This window comes from Mercurialis annua, linkage group LG6, assembly GCF_937616625.2.
Source record: "Mercurialis annua linkage group LG6, ddMerAnnu1.2, whole genome shotgun sequence".
NCBI classification, from domain to species: Eukaryota; Viridiplantae; Streptophyta; class Magnoliopsida; order Malpighiales; family Euphorbiaceae; genus Mercurialis; species Mercurialis annua.
Window position 1 is genome coordinate 4,078,683 of NC_065575.1, and position 27,596 is coordinate 4,106,278.

General features: G+C 32.6%; 2 protein-coding genes across 3 annotated transcripts; both read left to right on the forward strand.

The window, feature by feature from the left end:
* The first annotated feature begins 5,674 nt into the window (after positions 1-5,674).
* LOC126653449 (protein IQ-DOMAIN 21) lies at positions 5,675-10,401 on the forward strand. 2 transcript variants are annotated; one of them, XM_050347345.2, is made up of 4 exons: positions 5,675-5,940; positions 8,011-8,313; positions 9,137-9,454; positions 9,573-10,401. In XM_050347345.2, the coding sequence occupies exons 1-4, from the start codon at positions 5,851-5,853 to the stop codon at positions 10,185-10,187; spliced, it is 1,326 nt and encodes a 441-aa protein (XP_050203302.1). In that variant the 5' UTR covers positions 5,675-5,850; the 3' UTR covers positions 10,188-10,401. The 2 variants fall into 2 exon arrangements, with proteins under 2 accessions (XP_050203302.1, XP_050203303.1); XM_050347346.2 differs by having other exon boundaries at positions 9,576-10,401.
* Positions 10,402-12,523: 2,122 nt separating this feature from the next.
* Positions 12,524-18,310, forward strand: LOC126687156 (soluble starch synthase 1, chloroplastic/amyloplastic). Its single transcript, XM_050381570.2, has 15 exons — positions 12,524-13,089; positions 14,265-14,620; positions 14,816-14,893; positions 15,000-15,124; positions 15,394-15,475; positions 15,632-15,805; positions 16,024-16,105; positions 16,236-16,327; positions 16,412-16,474; positions 16,572-16,661; positions 16,970-17,094; positions 17,175-17,283; positions 17,370-17,425; positions 17,755-17,794; positions 17,992-18,310. The coding sequence occupies exons 1-15, from the start codon at positions 12,798-12,800 to the stop codon at positions 18,157-18,159; spliced, it is 1,932 nt and encodes a 643-aa protein (XP_050237527.1). The 5' UTR covers positions 12,524-12,797; the 3' UTR covers positions 18,160-18,310.
* The last annotated feature ends 9,286 nt before the right edge of the window (positions 18,311-27,596 follow it).

A 27,596-nucleotide genomic window follows, 5' to 3' on the forward strand; every position in this document is an offset into this window, starting at 1 on the left:
AAAATAGGTTTTTAAGTAAATCGATAGTAGATCATTAGTTAACTGTTATTAAACTAATTCATCTTTTAGTAAACTGATAGCAAATCGTTAGTAAACTAACTTATCTTTTAGTATCAATAGTAATTTATTTATTTTTTAAGTAAATTGATAGTTGACTAATAGTAAACTTGTCTTTTAGCAATCTAAAAGTAAAAAAAAAAAACTAATTTCGTACATGTTTATAATACTAATAGTAAATTAAATAATAATTTATTTTAATATTTTATAATTTAAAAATAAAAAATAGTAAATTTATTTTTTTAAGTAAACCGATAACCAACTTGTATTTAGTCTAAAATCAAAGAAAGAAAATAATTTTCTACATGTTTATAATGCTAGTTGTAAACCGATATTAACTAATAGTTAGCTTATTTTTTTTAGTGAACCGATAGTATAGTAATAATGAATTTATCTTTTAGTAAAGCGACAGTAAATTAATAATAAATTTATTTTTTCGTAAACCGATAGCAAACTAATAATAAATTTATATTTTAGTAAACCTATAGGTCTAATGATAGTAAACCAGTAGCGAACTTAATTTAAATGGAACTGAACTAACCGATATGATATTTATAAATTATAAAAAAAGCAATTGCATTGTAGAAATTGCAAGTAAGAAAAATAAATTTAGAATAATAATTAGATATTATAATGCTCTTCATATCTAGATTTGGAGTGTTGCAAGTAAGAATAATAAATTTTTGCTTCCTCTGCACATTGCCACCATGACAGCAGCAAACATAAGGAATAATGCAGAACCTGCATATTTCTGTGAGAGATTATTTCATACGAAGGTATTTCGATTATACCAAATACTCCATAAAATCACTGTAGCACCACAAACAACCTAAACACTAAATCTGGAACAAATCAAATTCCACCATTCAAGAATGCTTCCTACCACCGAACTGAAGTCTCCGATTCGAGAGATTCGCCACACGTATCTGGCTAAAGGGCAACACAAAAAGTCATGAAAATCATCATGACTCCCATTACCGCAACTAATACAAGAAACATCAATATCTAAATGTTTACCTCGAAGGCCATGTTTGGTTCATGGAATGGAATAATATGGATTAGAATAACTATTCCATGAGGAATGGAATATCTATTCTTTACTTTTTGAGAGGAGTAGTTATTCCACAAAATCATGGAATGACAATTCTATGGAGTTACTATTCCATGAACCAAAGTGAGGACTAACTATTCAATACGGAATAGCTATTATATTCTGGACATATTCCATGAACCAAACATAGCCTAAGAGCTATTTTTGACGGAATGGAGCGTGAACACATTCCTAAGTAAAATTGCGCACCTTAGCAGGAACATATTAAAACATATAATCCGAAATTGATTTTAGATAAACAGATCAAAGAATCACGATTAGAACTCTGAAGTCTTTATCATATTAGTTAGACAATTAATATACCATAACGGCGGAGAACAAGCCTGGAAGACGCATAATCCACAACATCTTACTGCCCCGGTAAAAAGAAAGACTGCATACTCTTTTTCTTTGTCTTCGATTTGAACATGTAAGACAAAGAAACCAAAATTTGAAGTTGCTCTATTACATTATCAATTGTTGATTTAATTTTTAATTGCTCGTTGGTTCCTCTTTGATTATTCGTTGGTTGTTTTGTCCAAATTTTATAATAAATTTATTTAGTAATACTAATTAAATAGTATTAGACAACCAATTGCGATACGCCAACCATTCTGACTGTTCCTAAAGCAACATTGTTCCAATTGACATGTTGAATTGTGATGTGAAACTTTTTCTCTCCTTGGATGCTGCATTCGACAGTGATACTCAAAATGAAAATGTTCCTTCAAAACCAAAGTTGAAGACTCCTCCTTCCAATTTCAATGAGAAATTGTTCATCCCATGCTGCAATTTAGGAACCCTTCATAGCTTTAACCATTTTCATTATCCTCATTCTTATCAAGATTATAACTCATTTATTTATTTTGAACTCGAAAACTCAGCAGCCACAAGCCTAGCACATTATGAATCGTCATATGTGAGTTGCTTTAGATTCATTAGGTTTTTTTTTAACGGAAAATAAAATAGTAGCATATATAATTTTTTGTTTTTGTATTGTTGTTGAATATAAAAATTAATAACTTGATTTGGTTATGTTTACCAAACCTTAATAAGATGTAAAGAAATGTTCTACATCTCATGATCACATTTAGTAGTTGAGATCTCTAATTTCAGGTGGTTCACTACAAATCATGATTTGCTTCTTTTTCTTTTTGCTACCAAGGAAATAAGATGGAAAAAAAAAACTTTCAATAATTTGGAGAGAATTACATATTTTTGATTTAAAAGTGGCTCTAATTATAATTTGAACTCACATTTTATAGTCACAAAATATTATTGCAATATTAATATCATTTGAACCAAATTATGGTATTAATATAATTATAGCCAATTGATGATCTAAACAAATTTATTCAGTCTAAAATTATTTTGAAGCTGGTATATGAAACTAGTCATTTAGTTGCACAAATGTTTTTTATTAAAATTATTTTGCTTTATAGGTAAGTAAGGATAATCAATACATATTAGTAAACAGAAATTGATTAATTAAACGACAATTCAAATGGAAAATGAATCTAAAATACACACACAGACACAAACATGACCCATGATCTGCATCTTGTGATAAAATTGAATATGGCGAAGTACAGTTGAAAAAAAATATTTCAAAAAAAATTGATTATTACTTAAAAGATTAATTACAAAATAAATTATATATTTTCTCGTGTTTTATGTTTTAAATACAAACTTTCATTTTTGATAAATTGAAACACAATTGTTATTTATTTTACAGTGTGAAATATCAAATTAATTATTTTTTTATCAATAAATGGCGTGAGAATGTCATCATATGATGCTATTCTGAAATTTACTGTAATTTAATACCACTGCATAGATATATAAACGGTTTAATGTTATTATATAACAGGATAATAAACTGATTGGGATTTATAATTTTATTAAAATTGGTAATGATACATTTTTTAAATTTAGGTAATTGATTTGTGATTAGTTATTTGATAAGATATAAAGTAACACTATTATATCTATTTATTTTGGATACTAGTGCCTATATTATTCTTTACTCTTAAACTGTAGTAGAATAATAAGTGTATTTATAAATTATAAGATATTAATTTATTAATTAAAATTGGTAAAATTAATAAATATTATTTTATTTTATTTTTGGATTATTATGCCTATAAATAAAAGGTTGATTAACCTATCATATACGAAAGAATCATATGGGAAATAAGTAAATAAAATATATGCAAATTGGTGCTAGCAATGTCAATTTCATGGGACCTAAAATTAAGGGCAAAAGACATCAACCACATAAGTTTATCATGATGCTTGCTGAGTTGTAAACATATGATCAATCCATTGCAATACTAACCAACAAAAATAGTTGAGATCTAATGAAACTAGTGAAAATAAAAAAAGATTAGATGAGTTAGATGAGAGTGACTTTTGCTTGCGTTAAAAGAAACTTTAGAACAAGCAAGATGTGAAAATAATCGAACAAAATTAAATAACTGAACTAGGCCAATAAATTTATTTTGATTAGGTTTTAAACATAGAAACATTTTAGTTAGATTTTAGTGCGAATTAAATTGAAATAATCAAAATAAACCGAAATAATCAACTAAACCAACAAAGAATATCTTGAAAACTGAATCGGTGATCGAAACAGTGAAGCCATTGGCTTCTGGTTTAACCGCCAATTGAACTAGTTTAGTAATTTTTTTTAACATGGTTTATAATCCAATTGCCGGTTCAATCGATCTAATCGATGGTTCAATTATCTCAAATGTCGGTTCAACTGATAGTGCTACATGATTCTATCGGTTCAATCTGGTCCAGTCAAGTTTTTGGATTTTAAGATCAGTTGGACATGATAGAAGATCGGGTCTCGGTTCAACCGACTGGTTTGATCCAATTTTTTTTTGTCAATATCAACAAATTTATTTCAGTTCAATTCGGTTTAATATTTTTATTCTTTGAAAAATTAATTTGATTCATTTTTCAGTTCGATTTATTTTGGTTCAAACAGAATGCACACTCTAATTGTGTATTGGTATACAAATTTTAATGGCATAAATTAGGGTTTGGTGAGAAGCACCTTTCACTTAATTTATGTTTCTGTTGCATTTCTTTATAACATACATGTGATTGCCTCTACTGCATAGTAATAATATTATTTTACACCAAAAAATGACTAGGGACCATTGATCTTTATTTTTGCACTCATAAATTAGATCTCTCTATAAGTTTTTTTTTTCCATCTCCACTTGTTGACCATGCAGAGAGTATTATTTTCTTATTAAAAAAACCTAAATATAAACATTTCTAAAGCCTTATAATTTTCAAGTTTGAGATTTTAATCCTATCAAGAGAATTTTCAAGTTTTAATCGGGTTAAAAATTCTTCAAACCAAACAAAAAAGAAAAAAAAAACTCTATGAATAAATTTTTGAAAAAATCACTAAATAAAGTTAGAAATGATTTTCCGGCCACTAAAATCACTTCATCCAAAATAGGATCATTCAAAATTAAGTAGTAATATTTATTTAAAAAAAGAGAAGGATTGAAAGATGAAGAAATTGATTTTTCGGCCAAAAAGCCAAAATTACTTTCTCATAACTATGATTTTAGTTTGTATTGTTAGGAACGGTAGATAATTTTTTTTAGAGCGAGAGAGAATTAGCTATGTGGTAGAAGCTAGTTTAGAAAACCACCCTTGAAAAACAAATTTTGAAGTTCTAAAGAGAGAGACAAGAGCCAAATATTATAGAGAAAGAACATTATTTTTCTTTATACAGCAATGACTAATAGTTATAGTATAACATAAAATACTATATTAAGTGTAAAACTCAAACAAAAGATTTATAATATTAGATTAATTGATTAAATTTTAAATTATTCTATAAAAGTCGTATGTCAATGATATCGGCACGTAATCGTCGACGAAGCATGTATACCATGCGTCGATAACACTCCTAATGATGAATGATGATAGTGTGTGGATGCGACACATTAAAAAAGTAACGATGATATAGAACCATGCGCAAATACTGGTGGCAATTTATATTTTATTTTGACTCAATTAATATAATATTATGATTATTTTTAATTTTAAAACTAACTTATAAATTAATATAATCGTCCAAAATTATAATATCTATTTTTGAAATTATTAAACTTGGATGCTTAAATTAAAATAACATTTTATGTCAATATACTATAAATATTAAAAAAATCAACTAATTAAAATTTTATTATTTTGAAAAATATTATGCTAAATTAGTACATTCTTTAACATAATTTTAAATTAATTAGTATTAGAATAAACTTACACATTAAATTTTATTAGACTCGATTTTATTTGTATTAATAAAATTCTGTATAATAGTCATCGTTTCATAGAGTACAATAATCAAATAGTAATTTAGATAATTGAAATTCACTCTAAGAAAATTAGTAATTATGCTCTATATCCGGGACACATGTCAAGTTGTGATTGGACCATGTAGAAAAGTACTAAGGTCGTGATTTTGATAAATAGTATCGGCAAGTGCGCGATGCTAGCAGTTACTCCCTCTCTTTCCATTTTCATTTCCTCTCATTAAACCATAAATCTTCACAAATACAGTAACCTAATTTTCTTCGCAAAAATCATTTTTTTTTCTTATTTTTATATCTGACTTCTTAAGAATGCGGAATGAATAGGCCTTAAGTTTGATCTGTTTGGCCGGCCGGAAAATGGGGAAGAAAGGCGGCGGTTGGTTTTCATCCGTCAAGAAAGTTTTCAAGTCGTCTTCTTCTGCTAAGGAACTACCAGAAAAAAATAAGGTAATTTTATTTTATTTCAAGTAATTTTGATTAGATTAACAAGTATTTGCTTTGTTAATAAGCTACACTTAACCAGTTAACCACCACCATTTATTTGACTTTTTCTTTTCTAATGTGTTTATTCTAATTTTCTCCAAAGTTATTATGTTTAATTCATTTCACATTTTGATGGTGTATTTTTTTATAATTTCTGATAGTATTAATTATTGCGATTATTTCCGTTATGGTTTTTTAGATGATTCGCAAGTGAAGATTAAGGTTTTAACAATTGTCTTTAAGAATTAATTATAATTGTGTATGTATTGAGAAACAAGTAATAAAATGGATTTGATTAGTAAAGATTTCATTTGTTTTTTTAACTAAATTTAGATTGGCTATATATTTAAAGACAGTTGACATTATTTAGCTTAGATACTTTAAGCGAAGGGAATTATACTCGTAAGTAGGGGTGAGCTGATGATCAATTCGAATAAGCATATATCAATTTAAGTAAAATCAAATTACATGAATTATCTTTTGTATTTTAACCGATCAGATAAATAATTTAAACCGAAATGGATTTAACTGAGTTAACTAAAAGTTTAATGAATATAAAACCAAACCAACTAAATTTTTCGGTTAATTCAGTTAGCTGATAAAATATAAATTATAACTGTTAAAAACATATAACAAAATATACACTTTTTTAATCAATTCAATTTAATTGATCAATTTGTTCACCTCTCTCAATAAACAACACGAGAAAAGATTGATTTGGGTTTACTTTTTTATTTTAAGAAAAGTGATAATTTTATTAATGGATTTCACATGAAAGCATTTTTTATAATGCAACCCACACGTGAACCTTTCTATCTTGCTCGCTTAATTATTCAGATTAAGAAAATGTTACAATAACTATAATTTGCAAAGATAAATATATAGGGTGATGAGTTGATAGCTTAAAAAACCTTTAGAGATCCGCTTTTTTAACAACTCTCTAACGCAAGTGGTGTGGCTAATTACGAGACTGTAATAGTCGATTCATCAATGAAGATTTCATCTTTCCGGCAAAAAAAAGTTGATAGCTAGGGGCACATTAAAGATGAGCTAGTGTTTGAGAGTAGTATTAGGACCATGGATTACATAAGGAGGAGACATATTATAAATGGTCCCCTCCCTAACATATATGACTCTGAAACCATGCACACCTTACCTTATGATATTACTATTATCATGCCACCATTGCTATCACATCATCTATTTTCATCAATACATGTGCTTTCCTCTCTTAGATCTCTATCAATGAAAAACAATTTTATTTATTAATTTGTAATGTTAATTTAATTAAAAAAAATTAATAATTTAATTCGTCGATTTTACGGACCGTTACAATTATATTCAAGTGATAAATAGAAAAGATGAAAGATTTGATAAATAAAATAAATTCGAAATTTATTTTTATGATAAATTAGTCATAACTGAAAAAAAATATTATACATTTTTAAAAAATATTTTATCTAATTTAATAACAATTTCATATCATTATTAAAATATTTTATTATAATATAATATTTTCAAAATATTTAGTAATTTACCTCTCAAAAAAAATATTGAGTAATTTAAAATTTAAAAATGTATTTTGTTTTTATTTATTAAACAATTCACTTTTTTTATTTACTTTTAAATGTAATTATTTGAAATTGTAAAATTAATGGATCATATTGTCAATTTTTTTTCAGATACATTTTCATTAAATTAGTTATAGTTATAATTAGACAGTTTCATATTTCCTTACAACAACGAGGTAATTATTTGCTAAAAATAAAATTTAAATGGTTATTACAACCAGTTTTTAATAACAAGACTGACTAGTTCAATTGGTTCGTTCAACTTTTTTGATCAGAAAAATCACAAAAATTTAAAATTATTGAATTGTAAAAATCACTTGATTCTTTATTCACTTTTTTTAGTGTGATGTTTATTAATATTTCAATTCATTTACTTATTACAATCTTATATATGTGTTTAAATTTTAAACTTTTTTTTGTTTTTTAGCATATTTTGTTTTTAATCAATTGAATTGTATTTCAGAAGGAGAGTAGTGTAGAAAAATGGGAACATGAGGCAGCAGAGGTAGTGTCATTTGAGCATTATCCAGCAGAGAGTTCGCCAGAAGTGAGCAATTATTACAATGAAGAAAGCAGTGGATCAAGCCCTGTTACTGAAGATCGCAATCATGCCATTGCTGTCGCTGTGGCCACTGCCGCCGCCGCAGAAGCTGCCGTGGCCGCTGCACAAGCTGCCGCTAAAGTTGTCCGATTGGCTGGCTATGGTCGTCTTACTAAAGATGAAAGAGCTGCCACTCTTATTCAATCTTACTACAGAGGCTACCTTGTAAGTTCCTCTCTTAAGTTAACTCCGCGTTTTTTTTTTTTGATTGTCCATCCATTTCTAGCGCTTGGCCTTGACTAATCCGGATTCGACACACGTCGCACACTTGGCATAGTGGGTGAGTCTGCCAGCAGAGATTTTATGTGTGACTCGAATCCGAGACCTTAATAAAGTAAAATAAAAAAGGTAATGATTCCCGTTGATTGCATATCTTTTACATAAATTTGCCGTGCCATGGAGGCAATTCTTATACATTTATCTGTTTGGCATGCATTGACTATAATAAATGAGAAATGACAAGTTAATTTGCGATTTTTGTTTTCTTTGAAAATGCCAAATTTCTGGTAGACATTTCCGGTAGGTGCAATTGGAATTAAACCACCTTCTTAATTTGTGCCAATATTAATCAAAATTTGCTGAAAGTTGTTGCAGATTAAATAAATTTTTAAAGCTTACTATAACTTATTGTTGTCATGTCATATTCAGGTTGTATACTTGTTTTATATACAGATTGATTTAATTCGACTCAGTTTTATTAGTTTATAATTTATTAGTTCATAACTTTTTAAGTAAAGTTTCAAATTTATATTGTAGTTTCTAGAAGATATACTTAAATGTTGAGTTACTAGTTTTCTAGGCAATAATTTATATATTGTGTATTAAAATTACTAAAGGAAAATTAACTAAATGAATATTTTAGTTAATTTAGCAAATGACATTTTAGCAATTTTTAATAACATTTGTCATTAAATTAAGTGAAAGTTTAGTAATTTCATAAAAATTTAAATTAGACTATCTTATTTGAAAATGTACGTAAATTTTGCAGGCTCGGCGTGCCTTACGTGCATTGAAGGGACTAGTGAGACTACAAGCTTTGGTGAGAGGTCATAATGTACGAAAGCAAGCGCAGATGACGATGAGATGTATGCAAGCACTAGTGCGAGTACAGGCAAGAGTTAGAGCTCGTAGACTCGAACTAACTCACGAGAAACTCCGAAAGAAGGTCGAGGAGGAACACCGGAAATCGGTCGACGAAGGAGTCAATCCGAAGAGCCCATTAACAAATTATGGATGGGATAATTCAAAGAAACATGATGCTGTTATGAAAAGAGAGAGAGCCCTCGCTTATGCATATGCCTATCAGGTTCGATATTTATTTCGAAGAATATTAATTTTATCGATATTTTATTTAATATAGTTTCGCAATCGAATTTTCATTTTTCCAACAACAAAGTTCAACATTTGTGTTGTATTGTAAACAGCAGCAACAACAACAAGATCATCATCATCAACAACTCTTCCAATATGATCCAAACGGTAAAGAAATAGGGTTATGCTACGAGAGCGAACGAGTTAATGAACAGTGGGGATGGAACTGGTTAGACAGGTGGATGTCAGCGCAGCCGCCACGTCAGCCTTCTTACGTGGCATTGACCGCCACGACAACCACCACCACCGATGACATGTCCGAGAAAACAGTAGAGATGGACGTTGCAACTCCACCACCAGCCCTAACAAAACACCAACGACAATCAAGCTTAAACGACAGCAACAGCAGCAGTAATAACGTCGTCGTGCCGAGTTACATGGCCCCAACTCAGTCAGCCAAAGCAAAGGCACGTAACAATAGTAATACCGAGGGCTCAGCAATGAAGCAGCAGCGTGGCTCATATGTTCCGCAGTGGAACTCGTCCACGAGGAAACAAGGATCGGGTTGTGACTCGTCGAGTTCAGGTGGTGTGTTCCTGGCTCCAAGGAGTCCGAGTCCGAGTCCTAATAATAACAATGGAATGCGGCTCCAGTCTCGACGGATTGCTGGGTATAGTCCAGATTCTAATGGTGGTGAGGATTGGAGTTGGAGAAATGATTTTAGTTGATCAATTATGCATGAGTTTTTTTTTTTTTTTTTTTATTATCATGTAGTAACTTATTGTGGATTCAATATGTTTCCTATTTTATTTTATGTGATTATTGTCAGGTTTGTAACTAATTAACTATTTTTGTTTTCAATCAACTTAGGGGTGTAAGGAGCCGAGAATGAATTATGTGAGCTTGAGTGTTAGTATATTATACTACAAGTTTGAATTTGAATTCGAGCTCGATTAATTTTCACACTACTTGAGGTCGAACTTGAGTCCAATAACAAATAAAAAAATTATTGAAAAACTATAATTTTTGAAACATTTAAAAACAATTGATTATAAAATATAAAGTTCAGCAGATTAAAATGATAGACAATTTTTTTTAAAAGTAAGTTAAAAAGAAATAACTAAGGTGGCGTTTGATAAAACTGAAAATTAAGTACTGAAAATTAAGTGCTGAATTTTAAGTGCTGAAAATAATGATTGCTGGTTTTTTTAAGTGCTGAATTAAATAAGTCTGTTTGATAACTGCAAGTCTTTAACTACTGAATATTATTGAAATTATTATATTTATATATAAATTTTTAAAGATTAACTATTTTAAAAATAAATTACTAAATACAAATAATTTTTAAAATATAAATAAAATATTTAAAAAATATTATGAATAATACACATATTACAAATAAAAATCATAAATTTTAGTTGCTTATATTGATAATGAGTTTTTAAGATATAACGAATCTCCCCTTTAATTTGAAAATCGGTCCATAAATAAAATACCTTTTAAAACTCTAAAAAACCGTTTAAATCTGATAATCATTGTTGTGTGTTACAAAAGGAAGTCTAAATAAAATTTTAAAAGCGGATATATTAAATAATGACATATAGACTATAAAAACAAAATAAAGATGGAGAATAAAATATTCATGATGAAAAATATAAATTTGCAATTTTAAGTGCTAATTTAAGTATAATTAGTGATAATAAAAAAAATAAGATAAAATATTTTTATTCATGACTAATAATTGAAAATAATAAAAATATAAAGTTTATTGAATGATAAAACTAATATTTAATAATTTAATGTTTTCAGTAAAAAAAAATAAGTCAAAATTTTGGACTTATTATTTTAAGTAGTTTTTGACTTAACTGAATAAGTTAAGTTGAACTTTTTCGAGTTATCAAACCAACTTAAAATAATTAAGTGCTTAATATATTAATTTAAGTAATAAGTTGGGTTATCAAACACCTCCTAAGTGTAGAAGAGGTTAATTTAGACTTGTGGACTTTACGGGACTCATTAACTAATACTTGTTCTGTTCGAAATTCACTGATCAAATAGCTCAAACTCAAGCTCCACTTACTTTTTTAAAGTTAATTTAATATTATTATGTGACATTAAAATTTTTAAACATATCAAAATAATGCTATAAGTTTAATTTTAGTTAGACAAATGATAATGGTTTTTTGATTTGATTGAGTGACTGGCTGACCCGATGAATCATACTCCCTCCGTCCAAAATAGACAAGTTAGACATTTTTAGAGAATATTAGTTAATCAGATAAGGCCTAATGTCTTAAAAAATCCCGACTTTTTAGCCCCTTTTCAATCATACCCTGACGTTGAAAATTTGTCAATTTTACCCTATTTTGTATTTTTGTGTTTCAATTGTACCCTGAAAAATTAAGTTAACGTCTTTTGCGTTTGAAAATTTGTTTAAAACATTCTCCATGTCTCGCATATATTGATTGTATATTTTTTAAATTTATTTAAATTTAGTTAAATTAATTAAGAATTTAAATTAGTGTTAATTTGATTATGGTTTTTAGTTAGTTTTTAAAAATAAAGAACTTATTTGTACTTTTTTGAATAAAAAAGAATTTAATTTCATATTTAGACTTAATTAATTGAATGATTTCATCATTTAAGTAAAAAAATTAACAAAAATTAAAATATTGGGGTACAATTGAAAACGGAAAATTCAAAAGTGGGTAAAATTGATAAATTTTCAACGTCGGGGTGGAATTGAAAAAAAGTTTAAAGATGAGGGGTTTTTGAGTGATTAGGCCATCAGATAAATATTAAGAATCATTCATTATAGTATTCCGAATATTTCATTTAATAAAATTTTACTTTTTTTTAGCAGAGGTAAAATTATTTTATATTAATTATTAGCGAAAATTAATTAATATTTATTTTTTTAAACAGATAAACCACGGGCTGAGGCAGAATCGGAGAATTGAACCCCCAACCTAATGCAATGCTACCGACCTGGCCATTAGGCTTTGAAACTAAACTAAAACTTTGGATGCTTATTAGTATATAAACCTTATCTCTGTGGTTTCACGTGGAGAGCCATAAATCACATAATCTCTATTGTCTTCACTCGTTAACCTTTGGAAAGATGCTTACGTGAGAAACATGGTAAGCCAAGCCACTTAATTTCCCTTTTGCTTTAACACGATCCATTTTCGGCTTTCGCGCTTTTTCTGGATCTTTACTCTTTCTCCTCATCACGAATCCAAAACTCTCTCACTAATAATCAAACACAGCCATATAATTAGTTAAATGGTAATCATTTGCCAGACTTGTTTAGAATTTTGAAACCCTCACTCTCTCCTATGGAGTCTCTGCGTATAACCCATCGTTGTCCTCGTTTTTATCGATCAGTTCCCAAGTTTTTGAGTACCCATCAGAGTTTTAGACACGTTACTCAATTGGGTTTCGATTATTTGCTCTCGGAGAGGTGTAAAAATGTGTGCTTGACTCTTGTGAAATCGGATAATAGAGGGGCGGGGTCATCTGCTGTTGAAGATGGGGTTGTGGAGGGTAATGAGAAGAAGGGTGTGTTGTTTGGTGCTGAGAGAGATGAGTCTGGTAGTGTTGTTGGGTTTAACTTGAATACTCACTCTGGTATGTGTTTGATTTAGTCATTGGCTTTTTAAGTTTTGAAATTTGATTGCTTTTTATGTTTGTGTTATTTCTGTTATTGTTTAATTCAATTGAATTGCATTTGGTTGGTTGGTTGTTTCTTCGGGTTTAATCATAATGTATGATCTTTTTCGTTTTTTGGTAACTAGAAAATCATGAACTAATCTATTGTTTTTGATGTAATTGGGATCATGAACTACGGTCTTCTGAATTTCCTTGATATGTTAAATGAACCATTGCCTCCGGATATGGTGGCAAATGGCTTTTGTTTTTGTAGAGACTTCTTTTTGATGTGAATGTGATAGTTTAGTTGCCAAAGTTGGGTGATTTCTTGTGAGTTTGCGCTAGATGTTGTTGGCATGTACTTTAACTTTGGGAGATGATATAACTGATTTGTAAAAGAGCATTTTTTTTTTGCCGGAGTAAAAGAGCATTGGATGGCAGTAAATGTGTTAGGTTTGTCATCAAATTATTGTCTGATGGAGTTATAGGACTTTTACTAGAGAGGCATTTTTCTTATCAAGAATTCTTCATCATTATATTTCTTGTGAGAAAGATTTGATTTGGGGATTGTGATCTTTTATCAAATCGGAGTTATTTGCGGCTGTGGATGATGTGCATTTTGTTATTTATAGAACCTGTACTATTATATGCATTTTGTTTTTATTTAGTATTATTCATATGTGGTGCTCCATGCTCTAATCGAAAAATATTAATTTGCATTATAATAACATGTAAACATTTTATAATCTGAACTTGAGATTTCTTGTTTAATTTACTTGGTTAGGTAACATTAAAGAAATTACCTAATCATCCAAGATTATGTAAACTGCCATATCAAGGCCCTAACTCTACAAAGTCCTTAATATGATTGATTAATGATCATTCTTCAATAGATTCTACTATTTAGTATATTGCTTCTCTATTACTCGTTCTCTTTAAGATGGACAGTATTAGACTCCTGCACGCCTTTTTAATGTGCTGAAGACAAAGGATATGAATTTGCCTCTTCATGCTTAACTATGGAATCTCAAGTTTTTCCAAAATTGAAGCTCTTTAAAGGCTGAAAATCATGCTGTATTATTTTACTGTCTTTTGAGGATTTTTGTGCATGGGTGGAAAATCTTATTGCGGAAGCTATCGAACTTGACCTGCAGGTGAAAGGAAAGTGGAATCTATTGGAGATGTTGCTAATGGAGTAGAAGAATCTGTCGACGTCAACGGCAAAGAGAAAGCCAAAACCAGACTAAGGCACAATCTAATTTTTGTAACTGCTGAAGCTGCACCATATTCAAAGACTGGTGGACTAGGTGATGTTTGCGGTTCATTGCCTATAGCGTTAGCTGCCCGTGGACACCGTGTCATGGTTGTTACTCCCAGATACATTCACGGCAGTCCTCAAGATAAGAACTTTGCTAATGCTGTAGATTTAGATTGTCACATTAAGGTAAATTGCTTTGAAGGGGCACAAGAGGTTTCCTTCTTCCATGAGTACAGAGAAGGTGTTGATTGGGTAAGATTTCAGCTCCTTATCATATACAATAAACTGCTGTGCCCTTTAATTTCTTATCACCTCCAAACTATCTTCTTTTGAAAGTTATTTTAGAATTCATGGACTTCTTCTCTGTAGCTTTTGTTCATTTTTTTAGTAACTACTTCAGAGTCTCCTAATTCCTTGATTTAAAGGATTGATCTATTTTCTTTATAGGTTTTTGTAGACCATCCTTCATACCATCGACCTGGAAACCCATATGGTGATAGCCATGGTGCTTTTGGTGATAATCAGGTAGTTTGATGAGTTAAAGCTGCATGGTTGACATTTATATTGCTAATCAATATAACCTTTTTGCCTTATAAACAATGACAAGCTTTCTTATCTTTTGGTTTTACAGTTTAGGTTCACTTTACTTTGCCATGCAGCATGTGAAGCTCCATTAGTACTACCACTTGGAGGTTATACATATGGAGAGAAATGTCTCTTTCTTGCTAATGACTGGCATGCAGGCCTAGTCCCTGTGTAAGTGGTTGCTTTTATACTGCTTTTCTTTATTTCTTGGTGGAAAATGCATGTTCAATCATTTGTGACTGATGATCTCAAACTATTTCTCATCTTTTGAATAGACACCTCCCATTATGTCCCTTTATTCCGGATTGTGTTATATTTTGATGATGATTTCTACCATACCCATGGTACTAATAGAAACTTGTTTGAAATAAAGGCAGTGCACTGTTTAAAAAGACATAAAGGTCGACCGTGTTTTGACATCTACATTTCCTGTCATTTAGACTTTTGGCTGGGAAATATCATCCATATGGAGTTTATAAGGATGCTCGAAGTGTTCTTGTGATACATAACCTTGCACATCAGGTAGGTGCTTGTTTGATTATAGCATTACTATCTGAAATTGTGCATCATCCTGCCCTAGGTTCTGCTGATCTTTATAACGTACATACATAATAATTCTAATGTTTTAAAGTGCTCATTTGCGATCTTAATTGAAGACTTTTGTCTCTTTTTCTTAAGGGAGTTGAACCTGCAGTGACTTTCAAAAATTTTGGACTGCCTTTAGAGTGGTATGGAGCACTGGAATGGGTGTTTCCTACGTGGGCAAGGACTCATGCCCTGGACACAGGTGAAGCTGTAAATGTACTGAAGGGTGCAATTGTGACAGCTGATCGGATACTCACAGTTAGCAAGGTCATTGATGCTATATATCACGTGGCTAATTTGAGGTGTTTTGGATGTTTGAGTTCACGAGCACATATTTCAGGAGCAGAAAGTTTTATTTGTTGTGCTTTACTTTGAAAATGTGAATATCATGATTAAATCTAGAGAACATTGAGATCATTTATAAGGCAATTTGAAAAGCTTTTATAACATCTTATCACAAACTAATTTTTTATCTCTTACTGCAGGGGTATGCTTGGGAAATAACAACTATTGAAGGTGGATATGGTCTGCAGGAATTGTTGAGCAGTAGGAGGAGTGTTTTGAATGGTACGTGTTTGCAGTCCATATCTGCGACTATTGGTCGTGGAGGGTCTTTTCAGAGAAAAAATGCATTTTTTAAATTACCCGCATCAATACATTTTGGAGCTCTAGCTGATAATCTACCTAATTTTATTAGGAATCACAAATGGCATTGATGTTTCTGAATGGAACCCTTCAACTGATAAACATATTGATTTTCATTACTCTATTGATGATCTCTCTGGGAAGGTGGTTAAGTTAATTTAATTTAATTTATTTCTGTTGTATTTTTTGGTGGTGTCATTTCTTATCTTAGTTCATTTTAAATGGCAGGCTCAGTGTAAGATGGCTTTGCAGAAAGAATTAGGTCTTCCTGTTAGGCCTGATTGTCCGTTGGTAATACATATTGTAGTTTATTTTAATACACCTAATTTAGAAGCAGACTAGCGGTAATAGCTGTTTTTTGTTAATTGATTCAAGTAAAAATTTGTAGATTGGATTCATTGGTAGATTGGACTACCAGAAAGGCATTGACTTGATCCGGTGGGCAATTCCCGACCTGATGGAAGATGACATTCAATTCGTAAGTGAGTCTTTTAATGTGTCTCATATTCCCTCTTTCTATTAGGAACTGCATTTTGTGGGTCGGTACTGATGACTTCAGCTGCTGTTTTTTTTCTATTATTATTATTCTGTTATGTAGATGTCGACGTAAATGTTTAAACATGTATATTCATTTAGATTTTAGGTTACACGTTTTAAATTTGAATTAAATCTCCCCGATTTGAGCTTAATTGATTGTTGGTGATTCCCCTCACTCTAAGGCGTTTATTCAATGCATGATTGTAATCTTTTCACATTCTAGAACTAACAATCTACAGAATATTTCAGGTTATGCTAGGGTCTGGGGATCCACTGTATGAGGAGTGGATGAGAGGAGCAGAGTCAGCATACAAAGATAAATTCCGGGGTTGGGTAGGATTTAATGTCCCGATTTCCCATAGGATAACTGCAGGGTAATTGAAAGTTTCCACTCAAGTTTAAATATGTAATTAACTATATGTAATGACACTGATTGAATTTCCTTAATGAACAGATGTGACATACTATTAATGCCCTCAAGATTTGAGCCCTGCGGACTAAATCAATTATATGCTATGAGATATGCATCCGTACCGGTAGTTCATGCAACCGGAGGACTTAGGGTAAGTGAAAATGTTCAAAACAAGTTAAAAGTTGTTGCTGTTGATGGATATAATGCGTTAAACGAGTCTTGCATTGCTTATTTCAGGATACAGTGGAGACTTTTAATCCATATGCTAAAGAAGGGATTGGTGAAGGCACAGGGTATGCAATTTTCCTTGAGATCTTTTGGTGAAAGCTGATTGATAGTTTTGAAACTTAATAACAGCTCGAGCTGTTGCCTTTTTGCCACATAGGATTGCATATATTGGTCTTTTGACTCTTTACATGTTTGTGGTTGTTTTTTGTATTAATTACAGTGAAAACCGCAAAACTACACGATCAAAAAACCCTTTGATTTTCAAAAATACGTTTTAAGTCCAGAAATTTATGTAGCATCGTAGAAGTGACTCTAAAGTACGCTATGTTAGTCTCTGCACACATCCTGATTTATTTCTCTCATGTGAATTTGATATCACGGAATGTATTGACAGGTGGACTTTCTCTCCGTTATCAAAAGAAAGCATGTTGGCGGTAAGCTAATCGCATCATTCATTGCACTCAATCCTGTTTAAGTTTCCGTATAAATTTTCGTTTCACCTGGTTTAAAAATACTGCAGTTAAATTGTTCGATTTGTCAAATTTAAATTGAACTTTTACGATCTCTCGTTATCTAAGGAACAAACATTTTGATCATATCCTACGGAATTCTAATAATCGATTGTCGACAGGCTATAAGAGTTGCTGTGATGACATACAGAGATCATAGAGAATCATGGAAGCACATAATGAGGAGATGTATGGAGAAAGATTACACATGGGAAAATGCTGCAATACAATATGAGCAAGTTTTTGAATGGGCATCTATTGATCCACCTTATGTTACCTTTAAAATGTAATCAATATGACCAAAATATTAATCTCTATTTTATTAGAAAAAACAGACAGTTAGTAGATACATATAATAATTATAATAATAATTGAGTATGAAAATTTTGTATATTTAAATTAATGTGTTGAATAATAAAATAAAGATTATGTTAGGCCAAACCTATCTTGGGGGTCTCAGTACATTACGTATTTAATTATTTGGCATCTAATTTTCAATTTTACTTTTTCTAATCATGTATGTTGGGTCCGGCAATAGCTCAAGAGGGGGGGGGGGGGGGGGGGGGGAGGGGGGGGGGGGGGGGTGAATTGAGACTTTAAAAACTTTTCTGAAATAATACTATACTGAAATACTTATCAAGCTGGTTGATTAGAAACCTTCCAAAAGCTAATCAAATATAAGCTAACTAAAGTCTTTTAGAAAACTGTTTTGATAAACACTTTAGTAAGTTAAAAGTCCAAGCTAATATAACTTGTAAAGCATTTCAGAGTAATGGTATAAAACATTTAAAGTCTTTCAGAAAATCTTTTTGTAAAACAGTAAGCTAGAAAAACAGCAAGCTAATGAAACAGTAAGCTAATAGAGCAGTATTGAAAGCATAAAGAAAGAACACCAGATTTATAGTGGTTCGGCAACCCTGCCTACATCCACTCCTTAAGGACCTCATCCTTAAGTATTTAACTTGCACTTCAATCTCTATTACAGGCTAGAGATAAGCCTTGAAAGGATACAGCCCTAGTTCTACCCAGAACCTAATCTGCTTCCCTTCCTACTGGTTTTGATTAGTTCCAGCAAACTAATAGGTTCACAGCCTTAGCTTTACCCAAAACCAATCTGCTCCCCAATCACTGGTTTTCATTAGCTCCAGCAAACTAACGGGCTACAGACAGTTTTACCCAAAACTAATCTGCTCCCCCGAACCACTGGTTTTCATTAGCTCCAGCAACTACCAGGTCACAGCTTCAGCTTCACCCAAAACTAATCTGCTCCCTGAACCACTGGTTTTCATTAGCTCCAGCAACTAACATGTGACAGCCTAATTCTACCCAGAACTAGTCTGCTACCCACAAGCTATTCTCACAAGGTGCTTGAAACCTTCTCACAAATACATATAAAATGGTGGTGTTTACTCTCTCATTTAATACATGATAAACCCCTAAAGATAGAGAGAGAAACCGAAAATGAAGCTCCTTTTGGTGGTGCTTTGATGCTCTCACATTCCACACACAATACAATGAGTGAAGTCTTCCTTTTATAGAGAGAATAGAATATTCTAGAATTAGTGCTGAGTCATCCTCCTATTTTCTTCAATTCTTATCCTCAAGGCAAGGTGTACAAGGTGACAAAAGGAGGAGCCTATTCTAGGCTGACTCGGCCAATCAGGTTGTGCTCACTTTTGTTTGCTAGTGCTGGCAGCCTGATTTGTGTAGTACAAGGTACACTGCCAGCCTGTTCTTGTCTGCTGAGCTGGAGATCCTCATGCTAATTCCGAAAATGCCCTCTAGGCAATATGCTTGATCTTCAAGATAGAATATTCTAGACTCTTCTAGAATGTGGGCCTTGCAAGCACTCAAATCAATATGGGCCTTCAATATTTTCTTTGTCCATAACCATATGTGTGCAAGATGACAAATCACTAGCCTGCTGACGAGCTAACAGAGCCGTTGAGCTATTTCTGTCTTATTCTGGCAGAGGTTGATTTGTCCGTACGAATGGCAGACTGACTAGTCAGGTTGTCTGGTCTGGTATCAGAGACCGTTGAGATAATTTTGTCTTCTTCTAGCAAGGCTGATCTGTCCGTACGATTGCCAGACTGATATGTAAGTTGTCAGGTCTAGTGTCACAGACCGTTGAGCTAATTTTATCTTCTTCTGGCAAAGGCTGACTTGTGCGTACAATTGGTAGGCTGTTGGATTAGGTTGAGAGACCGTTAAGCTAATCCTTTAGCTTACTGATGAATTATGTTTTCCCCCTTTAAGGTCTTTGCTTCTCCTTTGTTGCACATGGATGATATGTCATTGTGCTCTCCATAGATGGCATATTCATTGATATTCCTCTAAGGATATATTAACCATTTGATTATCGAAATGCCCTTCTAGGTTTGGCTTAGCCTCCAAGCTAGTAGCTTTATGAAACTTGTAGAACCTTCATTACCTAATGTATCCTTCACAAACACTTGATAGAAACATTAGTGAATATTTTGTTATCATCAAAACATGGGCCTTGGAGCTAGGGCCTTTAGCCAACAATCTCCCCCTTTTTGATGATGACAAAACCTTGACAAAATACATAGGTAAAAGGATATATATAAAAGTGGAAGTTTCATGAGCGGAATATGCAAGCTGACATGATAAGCTAATTATGGTAAGCTGAATGTTTAAGCTATACTGTTCAATAAGTGCAATGCATATGCTAGTGCAATTTGCTTATCAAGCTCCCCCTGAATACATGCAATTAGCTTATCAAGCTCCCCCTGAATATTGGTAATAAAGCACTCAAAACTTCTCCCCCTTTTTGTCAACATCGAAAAGGGTAAGTAGGCTAGCGAAAAATAGATTAAGGAAAATGATAAGGCTTACACTAGCAGAAACTAGAGAGAATATGCAATTGATGGATGAAATAATGCACACATTAGGCCATCACAAAAATACCAATAAAAGTCAATGAGACAGCAATAATTTAAGAGCTAATGCAATAGGCTGAAGCACAAGACTAAAAGGATAAAAACACAATAAATACACAGAAAAGATGAGCAATTTTGACATATTGAATTCGCAAGCTAGACATATAGGCTGGCATGTTAAGCAAATGAGATATGCACATGAACATAAGCTAAAATGTGTGTATCATAAAGAGTAGACCATGTCATACCTCGTCATCATTACCTCTTTATCTATCTTGTTGATTGTGCTCGCTGATGTGTAACTTTGCTTAGCTTTGGACATTTGAAACTTCTTCAGCAGCTCTCTACTGTATTAGCTTGACCTTTAAACCATGGGGTTGATCTTCAAAACCTTCTTCTTCCTTACTATAGCCTTTAGCCACTGGTAGAGTCTTGAATATAAACAGATTATTGAGATCATGTAGTGTTTGGTTCTCACTAGACCTCTCATTTCTCTATTTCAATGTCAAAGAGTTTAGCTTGAATTGTTCTTCCCTGAAGCTGATTGATTTGACCTTTTAGCCCCTTCATCATTTTCCTTAGCTTACTTCATGTGACTAGCTTGTCTGAAGTGGTAGTGGCTAGTTTCTCTTTAAAGTGATGCCTATGGTATCTCTGATTATTAGATAGCTCATTGTTGATCTGATCACCTTGATTAGCTTAAAGATCATTGACAAGCTAAGTCTGTTAGCTCGCTGGACACAGGTTTATCTTGCTCAGATTCATCAGCTTGAAGACTTTTAGCTTGATCATTTCCTGTTACTAAATCATCAACAAAATCTCTACTGGGTAGAGAGGGGTTAGTTTCACTAAAAACAATATGAGTAGATTCTTCAACAACACGAAAGACTTTGTTGAAGACTCTATTAGCTTTTCTATGATTTGGATAGCCTAGAAAAATACCTTTAGTATTTCTAGCATCAAATTTAGCAAGCTGATTCTTATTGTTATAGTGAATAAAGCATTTAAACCCGAAGACTTCAAAATAATTAAAGTCGGGACTTTTACCTCTCTAGAGCTGATATGAAGTCATTTTCAAAATAGATCTTACCAATGCTTTGCTGTAGGTGTAGCAGGCTGTGCTAATAGCTCTGACAAGATCCAAGTTGTAAAAAGATAGGCTCAGTCTGAGTAGTTAGCTTTGTCTTGTTTATCTTCAGGATGAAGTTGTTTAGCTAGATTGGTGAACTCATTTCTCATCTTGGTCAGGTATTGGTTGAGTGTGACTTGACAATGTTTCTCACATGCTTCAAAATAATGGATTAGGCTCTCACAATCCAGCCTAGATTTGACAGTATTAGGTTCAACTGTTTTTGGTTGAGCTGAGGAGATAGGCTCAGTAACAATACTCTTATCTTCATCAGCTTTAGTATTGATTTCAGGCTCAGAAATGCTATCTTTTCTAGAGATTTCTTCAACAAGACTTTCCTGGATTCTTTTCATCAAACTAAATCTTCATCATAGCATTGATGATTTTATCCATCTCCGAATCATATTGGGCAGCTGTATTGGCTTGACCTTTCTTATGGAGATCCCTCTTCTTAAGGCCATAAGCTATCTTCTTAGCAAGCTATTTTCTCTTAAACAACATAGGCTCGGATGAACAGTTTTTTTAGTCCACTGGTTAAGGATGCATCTTCTATAGGGAGGTTAGTCACAATAGAAGGGCCAATCATATTAACTTGACTGTTGTCTCCAAAGCCGACTGTTTCTTTTCAAATAGCTTGAGCTGAGTAAATTTGTATTTGCCACCCGTCACGCGCCTATAGCAAGTGTCGTCCATGAATCAATTAATATGCACCTTCTTGCTCCTTGGGCCAAACCTACAAGAGTTAGTGAGCTTTTGGTACCCAAGCTATATTGGGTCCTGGTGAGTTAGCATAAAGGGTCAAGCTAATTCTTTTAGGAACCCTAATGCAATTAGCTTCAACTACTCTTTTCTCAAAAGCGCAAAGCTTAGCTATGTGACCGCTCACTGTTAGCTTCTCCAGAAGAATCGGTTTCTAAATCTTTATCAGCTTGCAAGTTGTTAGCTTCACCCTTTTTAATTGCTATCAATAGAGTTATTCTTTGGAATAGGCGCATCGTCTAAGCTTTCTTCATCAACATGGCAAACTATTTCAGTTCCAGAGCTAATTATCTTATCATCGACCAAGCTAATCCATTAGGCTGAGTTATTTAGTCTTCTCATTGTAACCAGCCAATTTCTTTCCATTGTTCTCAAAGACTCTTCTGTTCATTCACTATGTCAAAGATCGAAAAGCTTAGCTCTGGAGTAGTTTCATCAAGCCGTATCTGCCATAGCTCGTAGTCTCTCCTTAGCTTACTAATTTTTAACTCTTTAACTTGATCAGCTCATTCAAAGGTAACTTGAAACTTGTCCCATGTTTCTTTAGTAGTGGTGCATCCCCATACTTTGTTATACTCATTCGCATCTAAGAAACAAAGGATCATGTTAATAGCTTTGATATTGGGCTGAGCTATTTCTCTAATCAACTTCACAATAATCTTCTTCGATTTTAGTTCTTTAGTCTCCATTAGCTTCTCGGATGATAAGTTGGAATGATCTTCCAGCTCCCTACGTCCATAGCTTGAATAGCATTTTTCACCCTGCTCTTTCAATAATCAGAATTAGCTCCATTAATAAAATAGGATAATTTATAGAGCTATATTCTGGTAGGCCAGTAGTACTAAAAGTAATACTTGAGCTAAATGCTATCGGATCACTTCAGCAAGCTAACATATTAGCAGTAAGCAAACAGAGCCTGCTCTGATACCAATTGTTGGGTCCGGCAATAGCTCAAGAGGGGGGGGGTGAATTGAGACTTTAAAAACTTTTCTGAAATAATACTATACTGAAATACTTATCAAGCTGGTTGATTAGAAACCTTCCAAAAGCTAATCAAATATAAGCTAACTAAAGTCTTTTAGAAAACTGTTTTGATAAACACTTTAGTAAGTTAAAAGTCCAAGCTAATATAACTTGTAAAGCATTTCAGAGTAATGGTATAAAACATTTAAAGTCTTTCAGAAAATCCTTTTGTAAAACAGTAAGCTAGAAAAACAGCAAGCTAATGAAACAGTAAGCTAATAGAGCAGTATTGAAAGCATAAAGAAAGAACACCAGATTTATAGTGGTTCGGCAACCCTGCCTACATCCACTCCTTAAGGACCTCATCCTTAAGTATTTAACTTGCACTTCAATCTCTATTACAGGCTAGAGATAAGCCTTGAAAGGATACAGCCCTAGTTCTACCCAGAACCTAATCTGCTTCCCTTCCTACTGGTTTTGATTAGTTCCAGCAAACTAATAGGTTCACAGCCTTAGCTTTACCCAAAACCAATCTGCTCCCCAATCACTGGTTTTCATTAGCTCCAGCAAACTAACGGGCTACAGACAGTTTTACCCAAAACTAATCTGCTCCCCCGAACCACTGGTTTTCATTAGCTCCAGCAACTACCAGGTCACAGCTTCAGCTTCACCCAAAACTAATCTGCTCCCTGAACCACTGGTTTTCATTAGCTCCAGCAACTAACATGTGACAGCCTAATTCTACCCAGAACTAGTCTGCTACCCACAAGCTATTCTCACAAGGTGCTTGAAACCTTCTCACAAATACATATAAAATGGTGGTGTTTACTCTCTCATTTAATACATGATAAACCCCTAAAGATAGAGAGAGAAACCGAAAATGAAGCTCCTTTTGGTGGTGCTTTGATGCTCTCACATTCCACACACAATACAATGAGTGAAGTCTTCCTTTTATAGAGAGAATAGAATATTCTAGAATTAGTGCTGAGTCATCCTCCTATTTTCTTCAATTCTTATCCTCAAGGCAAGGTGTACAAGGTGACAAAAGGAGGAGCCTATTCTAGGCTGACTCGGCCAATCAGGTTGTGCTCACTTTTGTTTGCTAGTGCTGGCAGCCTGATTTGTGTAGTACAAGGTACACTGCCAGCCTGTTCTTGTCTGCTGAGCTGGAGATCCTCATGCTAATTCCGAAAATGCCCTCTAGGCAATATGCTTGATCTTCAAGATAGAATATTCTAGACTCTTCTAGAATGTGGGCCTTGCAAGCACTCAAATCAATATGGGCCTTCAATATTTTCTTTGTCCATAACCATATGTGTGCAAGATGACAAATCACTAGCCTGCTGACGAGCTAACAGAGCCGTTGAGCTATTTCTGTCTTATTCTGGCAGAGGTTGATTTGTCCGTACGAATGGCAGACTGACTAGTCAGGTTGTCTGGTCTGGTATCAGAGACCGTTGAGATAATTTTGTCTTCTTCTAGCAAGGCTGATCTGTCCGTACGATTGCCAGACTGATATGTAAGTTGTCAGGTCTAGTGTCACAGACCGTTGAGCTAATTTTATCTTCTTCTGGCAAAGGCTGACTTGTGCGTACAATTGGTAGGCTGTTGGATTAGGTTGAGAGACCGTTAAGCTAATCCTTTAGCTTACTGATGAATTATGTTTTCCCCCTTTAAGGTCTTTGCTTCTCCTTTGTTGCACATGGATGATATGTCATTGTGCTCTCCATAGATGGCATATTCATTGATATTCCTCTAAGGATATATTAACCATTTGATTATCGAAATGCCCTTCTAGGTTTGGCTTAGCCTCCAAACTAGTAACTTTATGAAACTTGTAGAACCTTCATTACCTAATGTATCCTTCACAAACACTTGATAGAAACATTAGTGAATATTTTGTTATCATCAAAACATGGGCCTTGGAGCTAGGGCCTTTAGCCAACAATGTATTTTGTTATTTTCTTTGTAATCATTGAGTTACTTTTTGAATGTCCGTTGAGAGTGTGATTTAATACTGTGTTATCAGCTACGTTACTAAAATTCATCTTGAAATTCTTGTACTATACATGTTTTGTTAATCATTTTCGATCCTGTACTTGTATGTTTTCTTTTTCAACTAAGTTTTTCTTATCATTGTAATCTGTGAATAAATTCCCTAAATTCAATGGAATTAACTCCCATTGATGGCAAATGATGCTTCAAGCTGTGGCTAAAGCCAATTATTAACTACGCTTTCGAGTGAATCCAACGCGCTTTATATTTTGGATCATGCAAGTTCGAATCTCGGTTGACCGTCATCAAAAATGTGACGCCCTACTATATACCTGAAGTTTGCTAATATATCTGCACATCTATTTCCTTCATGAAGACATGAACCCGATTCACGTTTTAATTTCAAGACAAGCATTTCTTAATATGATGATTTAAATTATAATAGCCGTCAACGTGAATACTATCATTATAAAACGTTTGCACAACAATCAAACTATCAACCTCCAAAATATCTTATTTGATCTGTAATTTCCAGGCTAGCTGCAACACATGCCACACTCCCTAGTGCCCGCAATAAATGTACTATATTTGTTGAATTTGTATTTGATCCGCTAACTAAATGATACTCCCTCCGTCCCACTCTAATTGACAAAATAACTAAATTACAATAATCAATACAAACTAATAAATGACATAGAGAGTTACTTGTATACCCTTCTATTGATAATAGAGCTAATTAATGCTATTAGTATATTAGTCAAATTTTCATTAAATATTCACCATTTTTCCATAAAAGACATGACTTTAAATGAGGGTAAAGATGGAAAATTAAAGGAAAAAATTATAGTTATGTTAGTTTTGTCAATTAGAATGGGACACCAAAAACTCCATATTTTGTCAATTAGAGTGGGACGGAGGGAGTATTATATAAATTCACAAATATAATATTTAATTTTTTATATCGTGTTCGTATTAAGTTAGTTAATAAATAAATTGTGTTCGTATTAATCTCAATCATGTCATCATAATGACTCGATGCAATACGCAGACCTTCGTGACCACCAATCAAAACTCCATTTGAGAGTCACTATAATCAATGGTTAAGCTGGACCTGATGTATGCGTACAACGGATCCACATCATAATTTCTCTCCAATAAAGTAATGATGAATGAGTGAGTGGAACAAGTCCCACAGCATGTGATAGTGACTCAGGTGAAATATCCTACGGCTCATATTTACCAAAATAATGTATAAATCCAAAACTAAAGTGGCACGTGGACCCCGCCCTACGTTTATAAATCTGATATGATTAATCCTAGTAACCCTTCAAAATCCTCACTGGCCACTACTTTCATTTCTCATTTATTTAATAACTTTACTATTCAATAAATTTCTATATACATTCATTTATTTTTTTGTTTAATAAATATTTTTTAAATTGCGATTATGTAACTCAATTGCCGTTAAATAATTGACAATTTTATCGTCCACAATGACAAACATTTTTTTTCTTTCTTATCCTATGAAAATTAAAGGACTTTTCTTCTACTCCCTAGTACGATGACTCGAATTCAAAATCTTTCAGTTTTAGATGGAGTGCTTTTATCACTTGAGATAGCACATTTTGTTCCTTTTAAAAAAATTACAATAGATTTCTATATTTTTAAGTTTTAATTTATTCGATCTCTTTTCAAATTTGATGATGTGGCATGTTTGCTAATATGTCAAATTATTTACACATTTAATATGATTTTATATGCATTTCACAGTGAATGTAATGTATGTTTATTTTCCGCTAAAAGAATTTAAAAATCTAAATTAATTTAATTTTTTTGAAAATACAGAAAATTAAAGATGGATTCTGTCCTTAATAATCCTATAAGCTGTTGTTAGTCAAATTGACAGAGACCAATAGGAAACAGAAACAAATGGCAAGTTCGTAATTAAACATATAAATCAAGGCTTAATTCCCACCAT

What these genes read in the sequence shown, in the direction of transcription:
- LOC126653449 (XM_050347345.2), top strand. Translation starts at nt 5,851, where the DNA reads ATGGGGAAGAAAGGCGGCGGTTGGTTTTCATCCGTCAAGAAAGTTTTC. An exon ending in AACTACCAGAAAAAAATAAG is followed by an intron (nt 5,941 to 8,010) that starts GTAATTTTATTT and finishes ATTGTATTTCAG; the next exon opens with AAGGAGAGTAGTGTAGAAAA. An exon ending in CTTACTACAGAGGCTACCTT is followed by an intron (nt 8,314 to 9,136) that starts GTAAGTTCCTCT and finishes TAAATTTTGCAG; the next exon opens with GCTCGGCGTGCCTTACGTGC.
- LOC126687156 (XM_050381570.2), top strand. Translation starts at nt 12,798, where the DNA reads ATGGAGTCTCTGCGTATAACCCATCGTTGTCCTCGTTTTTATCGATCA. An exon ending in ACAGAGAAGGTGTTGATTGG is followed by an intron (nt 14,621 to 14,815) that starts GTAAGATTTCAG and finishes TTTTCTTTATAG; the next exon opens with GTTTTTGTAGACCATCCTTC. An exon ending in CAAAAGAAAGCATGTTGGCG is followed by an intron (nt 17,795 to 17,991) that starts GTAAGCTAATCG and finishes GATTGTCGACAG; the next exon opens with GCTATAAGAGTTGCTGTGAT.